General features: G+C 42.7%; 1 protein-coding gene across 6 annotated transcripts in view; it reads right to left on the bottom strand.

Annotated features, from left to right (window-relative positions):
* ERC1 (ELKS/RAB6-interacting/CAST family member 1) overlaps window positions 1-15,650 on the bottom strand; it is a 296,094-nt gene that overhangs the window by 234,335 nt on the left and 46,109 nt on the right. For all 6 annotated transcript variants that reach the window (XM_015422884.1, XM_015422885.1, XM_015422886.1 and 3 more), the window contains exons 4-7: window positions 6,740-6,814; window positions 4,767-4,922; window positions 3,287-3,370; window positions 1,105-1,272 (exon numbers count right to left, since the gene is read on the bottom strand). In XM_015422884.1, coding sequence (XP_015278370.1) covers window positions 1,105-1,272; window positions 3,287-3,370; window positions 4,767-4,922; window positions 6,740-6,814 — 483 coding nt within the window. The remainder of the gene's footprint in view (window positions 1-1,104; window positions 1,273-3,286; window positions 3,371-4,766; window positions 4,923-6,739; window positions 6,815-15,650) is intronic.

The following is a 15,650-nucleotide window of genomic DNA, read 5'->3' as shown; positions in this document are numbered from 1 at the left end:
AGAACGGATCAAAGGAAGTACTTCTTCACCCAAAGAGTGATTAACACTTGGAATTCACTGCCACAGGAAGTGGTGGTGGCTACAAGCATGGACGGCTTCAAAAGGGAATTAGATAAGCATATGGAGCAGAGGTCCATCAGTGGCTATTAGCCACAAGGTATAGATAGGGACTCTGGGGCAAGTGATGCTCTGTCTTCTTGGTGCTTGGGGGGGTCAACAGGGGGATGGCTTCTAATGTCCTGGCCCTACTGGTGGACCTCCTGATGGCACTGGTATTTCTGGCCACTGTGTGATACAGAGTGTTGGACTGGATGGGCCTTTGGCCTGATCCAACACTGGCGTCTCTTATGTTCTTATGAACACTGGTCAACAGTGGGAGGGCTTCTAATGTCCTGGCCCCACTGGTGGACCCCCTGATGGCACTGATATTTTTGGCCACTGTGTGATACAGAGTGTTGTACTGGATGGGCCTTTGGCCTGATCCAACATTGGTGTCTCTTATGTTCTTATGTCATCTGGATGCTGAAAGTACGCCACCATCATCTATTACCTGTACTTGCTAGCATTTTGAAATTGTGATGGTTTTAACTACTGTGTGTTTTACTATATTGCATATATGTTGTAAGCCGCCCTTAGCCCGCCCCAGTGGGGAGGGCGGGATAAAAATTAAATAAATTGTAAAAATAAATAAATAAGATCCCAGGTTCGATCCCTAGCAATTTCTGTTAAAGAATCTCACATATAACAGATGTTGGACTTGACTTCTCTCCACCTGGAGAACAGTTGCCAGTCAGAGCTGACAACGCTGGGCTAGGGAGACCAATGTTTACTTTTTATAAGGCAGCTCTACGTATTCATATGCATGCTTTGTTTGAATACTTTAATCATCCTCTAGACAGACATGGTGACTACTTTTGGAAATAGGGTACTGGACTACATGGACCCTCAAGTCTGATCCAACAGGGTTCTTCTTTTGGCAGTGTGCTACTATTCTACCATAGTCAGGGTTAGCATTTCAGCACTGTTACATCTGTGCACTGTCCCCCAATTTAAAAAGCCCAATGTAACTGATAAACAGCAATACTTCAAACACATCTCATTCACCTCTGTTTGCAGAATGGCAGCTCTCTGCTCTTTAGCTGTGAGGGACTCTTTGAGGACGTCAATGTGTTGTTTGCTATCAGAAAACTGGTTTGTGAGAGTTTCCAACTTTGTCTGTAAGGCCAGCAGTTCAGTGTCTTTGCGTGACAGCTCCTGTTTCACTTGACCAATCTAATGGAGGAACCAAACAGAAGACTAGTTACCAAATGCACATTAAGGCATCGCAGAAAATATACGGAACTGTCAAAGAGATCATTTAATACCAATTTAAAATAAATTCAAATATTTAAATAGCATAAAGCCAAATCAAGAAATAAAAAAGAGAGTAAAGCTTACTGTATGCATGTTTTGTGCAAGTATATTCACAAAACAATTTTAAGCATTTTAAAAAACAGTGCTCTTTCATGAAGACTGCTGAACTGTAGCTGATATACATATTACTTTATTTCTGGCAATGACCCTTGCCGCTTGCTGAAAATCAGAAAGTGACACAATGGGAAAATCAGAAAAACTGATTGTCATAACCTACGCTGTCTTTAGCCCTAAATAAAGAATGGCATGAATAAAAACATTGGTTTTAAGAACTGGGAGTTGTTCAGCTTGGATGAATGGAAGATACATCAGCTTGATTTATTACTTGACAGCATTACAGCAATATCACCCTTTTCTGTTTTGCTGTACAATTATGTTTTTAAACGGCCTCAAATAGGAAGAAAGGTGGGGTGAAAAAATATGTGCAAAGCATGCATGTGCAAACAGAGGCAGCTGTAATACATTTCCCAGAGTAGAAATAAACTAATAAACATTTTGACCTTGAGAAGTCAATTTTTAAAATACAGAGTTTCTAGGTGCTATTGAAAAAATGGGAAGAAACAGAGGTGTAACCGTATCAGGAGGATGGGTGTTCATTCTCTTTCTATTTCCTACCTGTGAAGATGAGGGAAAAAAACCATATTATCTTCCTCTGACTGCTGCAGCCTACTGCCCTTGCTTTTACATGATTTTTGTCACAGCATTTTTCAGGAGTCCACGAATTTTGGCTGGCCCTGGCAGCCAGCCATTATTGATGACAAACAGGAAAAAGCTGACCATTTCCAAGTTTTCGCTGCATGCCAAAAATGACTGCTTGGAAGGGTGGGGAAGAGAGAAGAGGCAACCACAGGAGCAACCACAAATACTGACAGAAGGCAATAGCTGTCCTTCCACTTCTACCTATGCATAGGGTTGCCAACACACCTGGAGAAAAATGTTCTGTCCCCCTTCTCAAGTCAAGGTATTTTCTCTTTCAGCCTCCTGTTCCTTTTATTCCTTTAGCACCCCCCCTCCAATTTTCTGCATTAGCTACAAACCCACAGGCAGAGATGGTTTCATTTAACTCTTACGCAGTGCTTAGCATCAAGCACTATTAACCCCCAATACATCTCAGAAAAAATTAGACAGTCACATCTGTACACGAGGGAAGAACATTTTAAAAGTGAAACAGGTTTACAAAGTCTTCAAACCACACAGTTCAGATACAACGAATATTACATTAGAAAAGAGTAAAGCAGTTAGAGTAAGATTGCAACTGTTTTCATGTAGAAAAACAGCTTCCCTTTCAGCCTCAGAGACAGCATCAAGCATTAATTTGTTTTTATCCAAGAAACTGTAATCAAATATGCTGACTACAATAAGTTGAAGTCTTGAAACAGCCCAAAGCATCAAATTCATTTTCTGGATCAAGGCCATACAGGAAAAGGAAAAAGCACAAGGTCTACAATTCTGCTTCTGGCCTTGCACGCTATTTATTAAAATTACAGAGCCCCTAACAAAGAGAGAATCATAGGCATGCAAACAGAATGTCGGTCAGATTTTATATGGGCCCTTGTTTCTACGAGCTCAGTACATGCATCGCTAACACATGACCTTTTTTTTTAGAACTTGGCAAGAAAAGAGTCAGTTCTCATATTGTACAAGACCCCTTAAAAAAAAAAAAAACAGAACGGCATGTTCAGAGTGGGTTACAGACTAACCAGATGTGAACAAGGGACAGAAACAGAGCAGAGTAATACCAGTTAGTCTGAGTGCCCTTCATAATTGCAGAATGCAAGGTAAGCAAAGTATAAGCTGCCCAGAAAGCAACCAAGTCAGCAGAACCCAAGTGAGCGGCCACTGCACACAGAGAAATCAATCTTACGGCAGAGACCTCAGTCTGAAGACCAGCCACTCTCTTTTTCAGCTCTTCCCCTTGAGCCTCTTTGGCATTTAGCTCTTCCTTCAGTTGCTCTACCTGCCACGACATTATTATTTTTTTACATTGATATTAAATGTTTTCAGTCTTCCTCAGGCAACACAGTGGCAATGTAAAGAGCCAGCAAATTCAATACTCGTATCCATATCGGGGTAGAAGGACTGACAGGATTCTTTAAAGTATCTGTGGGCTAGAGCTCACATGGCCTTTGCACAAACAGAAGCACTTCCACTTTGGGGAGGGGGGCTCTGCAATTTCCACAGATTTCCCATGAACTACACCTTCCTGTACCATACCGCATGCTGTTTCCAAGGGTTCCACAAGCTACATTCAAGAGGTGGGGGGGGGGGGGGGGGGGGCAGCAGAAGACAGATAGAAGTGAGAAAGATCCACTGTGTAAGTGGAGTTCACAAATCTTTGAATCCAACCCCATGCTGTTCTAAAACCTTATCAAATAATGACTTTACTTAAGAAATAGGAGGTTGCATTCAAAGGTTTTCCTTTCACAGAAGGCACTTTCACCAGCAGAACACAACTTTCTCATCTTCCCCTCCTGTGGCAACCCATTGAGCTCCCAAAAAGGTTTATCCTGAGGGACAGAGAACCCTCAGAAACAGCATGAGGGGCAACCTCATGCCATTTTTCCTCGAAGGCTGCCATCCCCTCTGCCCGGACATTATCATGTACTTGTAACTTAACAAGTGAGAAATCTGGGTTTAAGTTCTTCTCTCATGTTATTACTGTGTTGTTTTCTGTTTACTTCAAACACAAACCATCCATCCAATACTGCTTTATAATTAAATTCAGGATGTGTTTTGATAGAGGTATTAATGGGCCCTAGAATAATGTAAATATCTTTTGTTCTTCAAGTGCATAGTATTTGAATCAGAGCTTCTGCAGAGACACATCCCTCAAGTGTTAGCCAAAACATGAGAAACAATTCCCAGAATAAAGGGGAAGGGTAACGGATGCTATGCTACTTTAAAAGGGCTATTTAATTATGCAGACGTAATTCAACATTCACTGAAACAGGATATGAGTGTGCAGATTTTGAATTACCAGCCTCAATTAAGGACTGACACATATTTGCAGCTCTTGGTAAGGTTTTTTGTTGTTGTTACTCTAATGCAATGGATCATGGACAGCCACATTGGTAATCATCATGAACAAAAACAACCATATTTACTTTCATCCCTGACATGAGGCCTGCACCTTAGGAAATTCACAGCTTTTCCATTCCTCTTGCAGCAGCTGTTTCAACATGGGAACCAGCTGCCAACCACAGTCTCTACCAGGCAAGGCCTTGTCTATGTTTCTGAAACATAAGGTGGGTGCCACATTGGGGAATGGTGCTTAGAAGATCCACATGTGATATGTTAAAGATCTATTAGGTAAGTGGATTCTAGTCGTTTGACAAACATTATTTACTTATTACCTTATTTTTCATGAATTTGGAATGGCTACGATACACTTCCATTTGTTTCATTTCTTCCTCGCGTTCTTCTGTGCTGAGTGCTCCATTCGATTTCAACATCTGGATCTCTTCTTCCAGATCTCTGAGTCCACGCTCCATGGAGGAGATCTTAGAGTCCTTCAAAGATAAGTAGCAATATGTTCAGTTTCTTCTTGACATACTGCTAAAGCAAGAGGTTTTGAGTACAGGCAGTTTGCAACTGGCCCCATGGAATTGTTCTCAAAGTCACTGTGCTATATATCGTTCGGTAGTCAGGTACTGGCTAAATAGGCACCTCCAGTGAAATCCTAATAAAGACTAAATGATTATGCTTCCATTTGGGATCAGTATCTAATATTCTGAAGTCAGAAAAAAGGATGGAACCATGTTATGAATATGGACCCAACAAAGCATAAAGCTTTTAAACAGAAAACTGCTTCCCACTCATTCCAACAGTAGTACATGTCAGATATACTGAAAAATGATTAATGGCTGCGGTCACACGCAACATTAGCCACGCAAGAGATACGGAAGACAAGCGGAGTTTCCGGTCGCGATCTCACCAGCACATCTGGGAAGCGTAGCGCTTCCGTGGCACAACTGAGGCTTCCTACCGAAAAAGCGCAGCAAAAAACTAGTACCTTGGAGGTACTAGTTTCCAGAAACTGCGGGGCAAGGGCGGGCGTCTGATCGCGTTTCCGGTGGCATCCGGCGCCTACCCATGTCCCCTTGCGGAAAAGGGTTTTTTCCCCCCCAAGTCTTCGTGGATGCGCACACGCACCCAACGGAGCATGCGCATTCATAGTGTACACAAAAAAAGAAAACCAGTTCGCCGCGCCGTGCGCTTCTTCATTGCGCGCAGGCGTGTGTTGTGATCGGCACCTCTCCCTACCCACGGAAGCTCCACAGTACCTCCACAGAACCTCCACAGTAGGTCTGATCGCTTTACTGCATGTTAGTTTGCCCCGGGGCAAACAGCCACACTTCTCTTCTGCAGTTTCCTGCCCGTTGAAAAATGATTAATGTAACTTTAAAACTCCTAATTCCTTTCAACCAGTCAGTGATCCCTGCACTGCTGAAATAACCCAGATGCTGGATTTTCCTGTCCGGATGGGAACTGAATATTACAATAATATCCAAAGATGTATGAATCCAGCCACTGAATCCATAAGATCTGCTGTCCTGGCTTTACTTTCCAAATTTACTTTCATTCATAAGAAAGCAAGCATCCGAAGACTCAATAACCAACAAAGAAGGCTGGGTAATAAACATTTTATGGGCTCAGCTATGTAAGTTTAAGCTTGAGGTAAAGAACTCTACTGATTAATATATATTCATTTTTTGGAATGATCTTGAGCATCTGCTCATATCGCTTTCCAAAAGGGAAAAAGTAGTGCCTGTTCAACCAGACTTCACTATACCTTCCATCCATTTTTGCACATGTCATGGCCAATTGCTATTTTAGTTTTACTAGATGTTCTTTGCCAAAGCCATGTGCCAAAGCCAACCAATGCTCTTAAGGCCTAACTGATGTGTAAGGAAAAAAACCCCTGCCTACAGCAGCATAAGGGTATAACTGTTTATTTTGGTTGGATGTAAATAACTTTTTCTAACTATTGGCTGGGACCCAAATAACCACATTAATAACCACGTGTATGGAAAAACCATTTTGTAACGAAGCAAATTCTCAAAAACAGTCTGTTGGTCTGCACTGCAGTTCAAAGATAAATAAATACCCTGTCCAAGCCTTTGATTCTGATAAAAGGGGCTTTTTGAGCTCTTGTGATTATGAAAATATTTTCTTATTTATGATGTGAAGTTCAGTGATCTCCAGGCCTCAACGGGAATGGCAACTATATCTTGTGCTGCCTCTATAACAATGCAACTTGATTTCCTAAATACTACACATTTTTTTTTAAGCTGATTGTTCATTCTGCTATGCTAAAATATCTTACCTTCATTTCTATAACAGTCTGCAAAGCTTTAGTCTTGGCTGAGTCAGGAGCATTTTCAAAACGACGATGCATCTCCTACACAAGAAAGGAAAAAGAATTAAACAAAATGACTAACTTCAGCCCAATAAATTCAGTCAAAAAGGCTGTTGAACAAGTTCCCTGCCACTTCTCTGCTGCACTGCAGGTGGCCTTTCACATCAAGCAAAAAGGCAGCTACAATAAACTAAACCGAATATCAGCTCATTCCCATCTCCACCATTCACAAGTGAAGCACTGGACCTCAATCTTCTGTATTTTCAAAAACGAACTCTCAACAGGACTCAAACTGAAAGCAACTCAGAAATAACTTTCAGAGAAAGGATTCCTTAGATGGCTTCTTCAAACTTTTTTGTTTTCCGGTGGAAGGATAAAAATACTTAAAAAAAAAAGAGGATTAATAAATAACAGCAACAATCTGGTATGCACTTAACAAGCTGATAAAGCATCTGTGCCAGTAACACTCCTACACACCCAGAACAGCAACCACCTAGTTACAGATGACGACAGCCCTCTCCAGAGAGACTGCAGGGATGGTAAAATACTCACTAGACTGGCAAGTTGATCAAAGCAGTAAGCAATGGGCATGGGAACAAATGCTTGTATTGCTGTGGTTATGAAGGAATAGGTAATCAGATTTCTACCTGGAATGACTAAATACAGGGTTTTATTGTTTTAGAGAACCAAGTGTGTACCTTGGAAGGTAAAATCTAGTTAATCCCATATTTATTGATTTGCTTCATTTATACTTCACCTTTCTCCCCAGTGGGGACCCAAAGCAGCTTACATCATTCTCCTCACCATTTTGTCCTCACAACAACAGTGTGAAGTACATTAGGCCAGAGCTCAAAGTCAACCAGCAAGCTTCCATGACAGACCAGGTGCTCAAATCTGGGTCTCTTAGATCCCAGTTTAACATTTTAACAACTGTACCACATTGGCTCTGTATGGAAGCGTTATTAAGGCTCTTTGAATCTGTGAATAAGCAGGGCTTAGTGTGAGTCAGAGCTCTTCCCTAGCCTCCAATGCATGGATTCCATCCTAGCATTCAGCTATAAAACACATAAGCACAGAATGTATGGTGAGCAAACTGCCATCACCCAGGTTATCACAGCCTGATCATAGACGGCTGAGAACTGGGACTGAGGGTCAGGTCTAAGAACAAGTATGGACTGTGCCATATTGCTTGCTTCCAGGTAAGCAGACTCAACGTTTAGCCTAAGAGACAGGAATACGAAGATCATAGACTGCTCAACTCTCTATGACCTCCACTGAATTCTATAAGGAAAGTGACTATGACTAGCAACACTGCTATAGGAGGGAATTAAACCTGCTCCCACACAAAAAAATGGGGGCAGGACATAGATGTGGCTTCCAACCAAGCAGCACCCCTAAATGCATCCCTTTACGTTCTCTGGGATGTGAATGACTGCCATTCCCACTTCACTGCTGCTGGTATCAGTCTGGTAATAGCTTCAATCAGACATGAGAGGCTAATGATTATGAAGGAACAGTTGTAGTACAGGACTGATTCACAAGCAGGCATTTCTGTACCAACAAGAGTTAGAGATGAAGAGACTTACAGTTTCTCACACCCAAGGAATTTTGTTCTGACATTTATGGCCTAGCACACCTCTGTGATCCTGAAGCATTTCATACCCAAGCAGGTAGTCCCAGGGATGCAGAAAAGAAAGTAACCTGCACATATTTAACTTCCTTTATATCCTGGTTTTTCTCCTCAATGGGAACCCGAAGCAACTTACATCATTCTCTCCTCCATTTTATCCTCACAACAACCCGGTAAGGCAGGTTAGTTAGAGAGAGTGTGACGGACCCAAGGTCATCCAGCTAGCTTACATGGCAAAGTAGGGATCTGATCTTGAGTGTCCCAGATCCTACCTAACACACTAACCATTACACCATACTGCCGCCTATTATTCACATTTATATCAAGTTGGAGAGATTATATGAAGAAATTCCTCTCCCTCAGGAAACAGCTACACAAAAGCTTGCAGGCATGGATTCCCCATCTCACCTCCTCAAGGCCACCTTCCTAACCAATCTCTTGGCATGGATTCCAAAGTTATGCTTCATTTATGAAGTTCATTTCAAGAACTTTCCCCTTTGCTTCATAGTGCAGAGGGAAACAGGCCCAAGAACAGAAACACGAGGAAACCTGTCATCTCTAACCAAGTGATTGGGAAAAGGCCTCACTTCCAAGTGTGCACTGTGTGTTCTTGCCTGGTGGGTCAAGACTGGGCAAATGCTATTAATAGCCTAATGCCTCAACACTTGGCCCTTTTTGCTAAACTGCTGTGAGATGCAGACCTCCACCCAGTCAAGACTGGGCTACAGGCGAAACCATATTGATGTTGCTAAAAGACAATGCCATCCTATCTAAAGGAACATAAGAAGTCAGATAAGATCTGGGCTTTCTCCAACTGCATTTTTCTAAAAGCACAGTGTGTCATACTGTGTGATGCTGCACCACATTTACAAGCTACTGTACACTGAGGTCCTGTGTGGTGTAGTGAACAGAGTGTAAGACTAGCTTCCATGGCAATCTGGGTTCTACAGTGGAAGCTCACTGGGCAACTTTGAGCCTGTCACAAACTCTCAGACTGGCCTATCTCACAGGGCTGTTGTTGTGAGAACGGTATTCTAAATAAATACAAATGCATTGCTTCAACATTTTGAAAGAAGACGGAGCTGACTAAGCGATGCTTTTTTCTGCTAGTTCTGATCTGGTTTGACTTTCTTGGGAGACCTGAAGAAATCATGGAATCATTATCACTGAGAAAGCTATAACTGTACCCCAAGTTGCTAAGACAACTTACAATGACAACTATATGTAATTGTGGATTTGGCCACAGAGTACAAATCAAAACATCCCCACAATAAGGCTAGGTACAAAAAGGGAAATATTTCTACAAATCTGGAGGGAATCCCTAGGCCTGCAGATCAACCTCCCCTCCTCTGGGGGAGCAAGCCATGCACCGATAATTTTGTAAAACTGAGATCTTACAAGATTACGGGTGGCATTATGGCATTACCTAACAGCACTTTTTTTCAAAGTACGGAGCTGAGGGGAGAGAGGGAAACTGTGGCACAAGGATGGGGAGAGGGAAGAAGACAGAGGCAGCAATGGATAAGAAGAGGAAGGAGAAGATAGCAGTGGCAGGTGGAAGAAGCAAGTAGGCAGCTATAATAGGTTGATACGGTTGACCATCAGCTACTGATCCATCGCCTCGCCAACACTGGAGTCCAGGGACTGGCCCTGCAATGGCTTGTTTCCTTTCTCCAAGGCCGGGGACAAAGAGTGGTGCTAGGGGATCAGCTGTCCCGAAGGCACCCGCTGGAATGTGGAGTGCCCCAAGGGGCAGTATTGTATCCGATGCTTTTCAACATCTATATGTGCCCTCTTGCTCAGATTGCCCGGAGGTATGGACTGGGTTGTCACCAGTACGCAGATGACACCCAGCTCTATCTGCTGTTCGGCGGTTAGTCCAACTCCAAACTGGAAGACCTAAACCTGGCGTTACAAGCGGTGGCTGGTTGGCTTAGGCTGATCCGGCTGAAATTGAATCCAACAAAGACGGAGGTCCTTTGCCTGAGTCGGAGCAGTCCGGGGGTAGGGATCCCACTCCTGACCTTCGATGGGGCGCCATTGGTGCCATCGCCAGAGGTTAGGAGTTTGAGAGTGCTCCTAGATGCCTCCTTAACAATGGAGGCCCAGGTAGCAGCCACTGCCAAGTCGGCCTTTTACCATCTCAAGCTGATCAGGCAGCTGGGCTCCCTTCCTCGAACGCAATGACTTGGCAACAGTGATCCATGCAATGGTCACCTCGAGACTGGATTACTGTAGTGCTCTCTACATGGGGCTGCCCTTGTCCCAAATCCGGAGGCTGCAGCTGGTGCAGAATGCCATGGCCAGGTTGCTGATGAGCACCCCTATACGGGAGCACATCCAACCTGTGCTAAAGGCGCTGCACTGGCTGCCTATAGCATACCAGATTCGTTTCAAGGTGCTGGTTATGACCTTTAATGCCCTTTATGGCCAGGGACCTACAGGGACTGCCTTTCCCCATGTTTCCCAGATAGCACTTCGATCGGGGACCCAGAACCGGCTGGCTCTCCCGAACATCAAGGAGACCAGGTTAGCGACAACCAGGGCTCAGGCTTTTTCGGTGGGGGCTCCCCTCTGGTGGAATGAGCTCCTGGAAGAGATCAGGGCCCTGCGGGACCTGTTGCAGTTCCGCAGGGCCTGTAAAACAGAGCTCTTCCACCAGGCTTTTGGAGCCGCCACCACCGCCAACCATCGCTGATATGTGATAGCTCCTGAAGAGAGCCTGACCCCTCTGGATCCCCAACTACCACCCAACCTGATTGCCTGAATAACTGAAGATCAAGGGACTGACTGTACGCTGAGGAATCACTACTAGCACTTTAGTATATTATATGTATGATTTTAGAATTTGTGTTTAATGAATTTTATAACTTATATTTATATTGTATTGTTTTATACTGTTGTGAGCCGCCCCGAGCCAGCTTTGCTTGTAGGGCGGGGTAAAAGTCTATTAAAATAAATAAATAATAAATAAAGGAGGTAGCAGAGATGGGTGGGAAGGAGGAGGCAAAGGCAGGTAGGAAAAGAGAAAGCAAGGATTACAAGTGGGATGGGATTTCTTATATATGATAAACCTTTCTCTAAAATAAATTCTTACCATAGAGCTTGCCATAACCTTACCTGTAACTGTAAAAATACTTTGGGGACTATTTGGCACATTACAGAATTTCTTTATGAAATTACTTACTGTCATTAATATCCTGTTTGTAAACAATGAGAAGCACTTTGTTAGCCACTCCTGAAAACTGCTGAATTAAATTTACTTTTCAGCACTTCTTTCACAAGTGGAAGCCCAATACAGGCTACCACGTCTGCTCCAAAAGATTCGGGGTGTGGAGGGGGGGTGAGACACTGTTCATTCTTATCCACCCCTCAGCAGCTCTTTATGTCATTGACCTCATTATTCTCCAATCTAGCTGTGGAATCTGGGAGTTAGGAGGCATGGTATGGTGCTGCTCCACTCTGCAAGTAGCTAGCACAAGGCACTGCTGAAGATTACTGTTACATTCTGTAAGTAACCACTGTCTGGAGTCCCACAAGAATGTATATAAAGGTTTAGGGTGAAATGGTATCAATATGCATATTAAACTAATGTTTTTCATTTCCAGCAGATCCAGTTGTAGGAGGTCCAAAAGAGTCAAGTCAGAAATAAACTGAATGTGGGTGTCAACCCAATCCAGATAAGACAGTCATGTATGATGGGGTGCAGGCAATAATGGATTGTTTCATCTTATCTTAGATGGGAGAACACACTTCTTTCAAAATTCAAATTCACACTCTGTGAGTATTTCTGGATATGATCCTGGCCTCTGGTGGCCAGTATGATCAAAAGGGCTTTTATAACAGCTTCCGTTGATACTCCAGCTGCACCTCTTTATGGATAACATAGACTTGCTACTAGGTTGCATGCTCCAGTGCAATCTAGACATCTACAACTGCAGCATGTTGTACATAGGGCTGTCTTTATGTAACCTGCATCAAGAAAGTGGTGGTCAGTGTTCCCTCTAAGCTGAGTTAGTGTAAGCTAGCTCACAATTTTTTAGCCTCTGGCTCACACATTTTTGCCTTCGCTCAGGAAGGATGGCTCCAGAGCAAACTAATTTATGCAGCAGCCAAATCACCTCCTCACAACTAGTCGAGTTCAGGGGCTTCTAATGTCCTGGCCCCACTGGTGGACCTCCTGATGGCACTGGTATTTGTGGCCACTGTGTGATACAGAGTGTTGGGCTGGATGGGCCTTTGGCCTGACCCAACATTGGCGTCTCTTATGTTCTTATGTTAACTTTAATGCCGGTAGCTGACAAAGTAGAATTTTTTCTCACAATTTTTGCTCACAAGACTCCACAGCTTAGAGGGAGCATTGGTGGTGGTGCAACTTTTTCCTGGAGCCATTGCAAGAAGGTGATTGCCATTTGTATTTGGGGAAGATGTCAGTTTAGTGCTTTAAGTCCTACATTGACCAGGTCTATGTTATTTAAGAGAGTGACTCCTCACATGAACTTGGGAGGTTGTAAGTTCAGAGGCCATATTGTGTTAACTCTACCAACTGGCAGCTAGGCTGTCACCCACCCAAAATAAATGTGTGTTCTCTTTGGTGGCTATTTTATTGTTGACTTATGCCCTGCAGCATTTCAAGTTGATTTTTATGCTTATATTTAACATCTGTATTCAGCCTTCCAGCTAATACAAACCCCTAAAAAGAAATTCAACACAACAAAAGCAGAAAGCATTAATACCAACAATTAAGATCAGCAAACACCATAAGCAACTATCAAAGAGAAAATTCAATAGGAAAAAAATAGCAAAAATATATTGCAATACCAGCACAGCCAAAATCAGCAAACTGCAGAAACATTTTAGCACAGTAAGAGTCTTCATGTCAGGTGACCAATTTGGGATTTGAATCAGGAGACCAATTTGGGATTTGAATCTCAATTAGACTGTTTTCCTCCAGATATGCTGAATTCTAACTTTAGTGCTTCTCTAAAGGCTTTCTGTTCTTCTCTGGACAAAGATGCATTTTTACTATTGATCTTATTGACAAAAACAACAATGTTTCTTTACATCCATTTAGACATGGTTTAACTGTGCTTAAAATAACAACACAGTTAAAGAGTCTGATAAATTTGCAGCTACCTCAGGGGATTCTACATTCCTTGCAGAACAAAGTAAATCTGACTATAACTCTTGGAATTTGATAAGACTTTGAATTAAAGAAACTGGACCATAATTGAAGCTGTTAATTAAAAATGTAGATTAACTGTGGTAAAATCAGCTCTCGAAAGAATCTCAAGGAACAAAGCACATCCACTAAAATCTAATACTGCTCCTGGCAGTTACATAACAGGAATCTTTCTGAAGGACATTGCCAAGTAAAGCTCTTCAAATAAAGTTCTGCAACAAATCTTTTTCTAAGGATCAACCATGGACAAAGTGTATATAGTATATAAGCAACTAGTAGACTTAAAGATGAAAAGACTGAAGAGGGCTCCTGCCAACTCTGTAAGATCTAACTCATCTTTTGTTTTCCTTTCCTATTACAGGGATAAAGCTTGACCAAAGGTATGAACCTTTAGAATGGGTCAAGAACACTTGGCCCTTGGCCTGTGGCTTGCAACCTGTCGCCTTGGATGAGCTGTCCTAGTGAATTCATGACTGGCTGAAGATGTAGCTTCTTATATTGTTTCATTTGTTTAAATTGTATTTTTTGAATTGTGGGAAGTCACTTTGGGTTAACCTTGTACACTAGTGGAACAAATGCACCATTAAGAGCCAAACTAAACTTGACAGCGGCGCAGGTCCATCCCATGGCCACCAACACTGTTTTGGAAGCCACTGTAGCATCAAAAGAATTCCTGTGAGGCCCCACTCTGGATTGGAAATGTGGCTTGGTGGCCCCAGGACCTCTGCCCCCCTCCCATGCCTTCTCAGGTGCAGAAACAGCCCCCCACAGCTGTTTTTGGCACTTGAAAAGGTAGAGAGGGGGAACAAGAGCTCCTGGAGCGGCTGCGCTGCATGCCTGATCCAGATCAGGGCCTCACAACCATTAAGAAACTACAATGGCCTGCTCCTTTACATGACTGAAAGAGAGCTTACAGATAAAATCTGGGTTCACTATGCTGGATTTTCTTGACATCACAGTGAGATAAATCACAGGAGAGGAGGGCAACAGAAGAATTTTATTCCATTTAGATACAATTTAGAAAAAAATTCCCATATTCAGATATTTAAATGTTGGTGGATTGGTAAAAGCTTTTTAAGAGGCAAGGCACAAGACAACACGTCAAGATGGTACAATTTGGTACAATAGCTCAAATAGATGGTATACAAAAACCTAGTAACTAACAGAAGATAAAATCTGGGAGGGACAATAAAGAATGCCCTCCTCTTCTAGACATTTATAACAGAAACAAAAGCTAAAAATACTTGAGTTTTACCCAGGATTGGTCATGTGATAAGTTGGTATTGCATGGGGGCTCAAGCTCACTCCTTCCATTTATTTTATTTCTGCTTTATTTATTTCGCCACATGAGTGCCAATTTTGGGAAGGGCCTTCCACATGCTGCTTTATTGAACTCAGATGTGCTTTTATAGTAGACAGGACATCACTGGGTGTCAGGAACACACCAAAGGTTCAGAACAACCAAACTAGAGAAGTGCCTACCAGCCTTTTCAATGTGTACCACTAGCAAAATACCTGGGTATGTGGGAAGGCAATTGACATATATATTGTAGGAACCCATAATGGTTCCCAATTGCATGGTCAATACACACACATGTGTGCACACATACTCACAAAAACCATGAACAGAAACCAGGCCATTCAGTGATGGGGCTAGTTTTGCCACAATTATCCATGACACTGTTCAAGGGCAGCACTTTACCTTTTCCTAATGATAAAATAGTGCTCTCTGATCTTAGCTGGCTTCCTGCAACCTTGCAATTCAATGTCTTGATACTGTCTTCAAGTCCTGAACAATTCAGGTTGGAATTGCATGCACATTTTAAAGCAGTTTAACTGAAGTGGAGGAAGATTTCCAAGTGATAATATGCACCACCATTCACAAGTTATAATTTGCTCCATTTAAATGCTACCATTTACCCCTCCAGTATGTGTAGGAGAAGACAGATGACAACCCCCCCACCTCCCATTTGCCTGTCTTGAATACTGGGCCCTAGTGCCTTACAACTATTTGTAGACAAAATCCCGTAAGACTATATGCAATGCTACCTTTTTACATTACTTGC

Source organism: Gekko japonicus, unplaced genomic scaffold (assembly GCF_001447785.1).
Source record: "Gekko japonicus isolate JY-2015 unplaced genomic scaffold, Gekko_japonicus_V1.1 scaffold34, whole genome shotgun sequence".
Taxonomy (NCBI): Eukaryota; Metazoa; Chordata; class Lepidosauria; order Squamata; family Gekkonidae; genus Gekko; species Gekko japonicus.
This window is presented reverse-complemented; position numbering and strand designations above follow the sequence as displayed.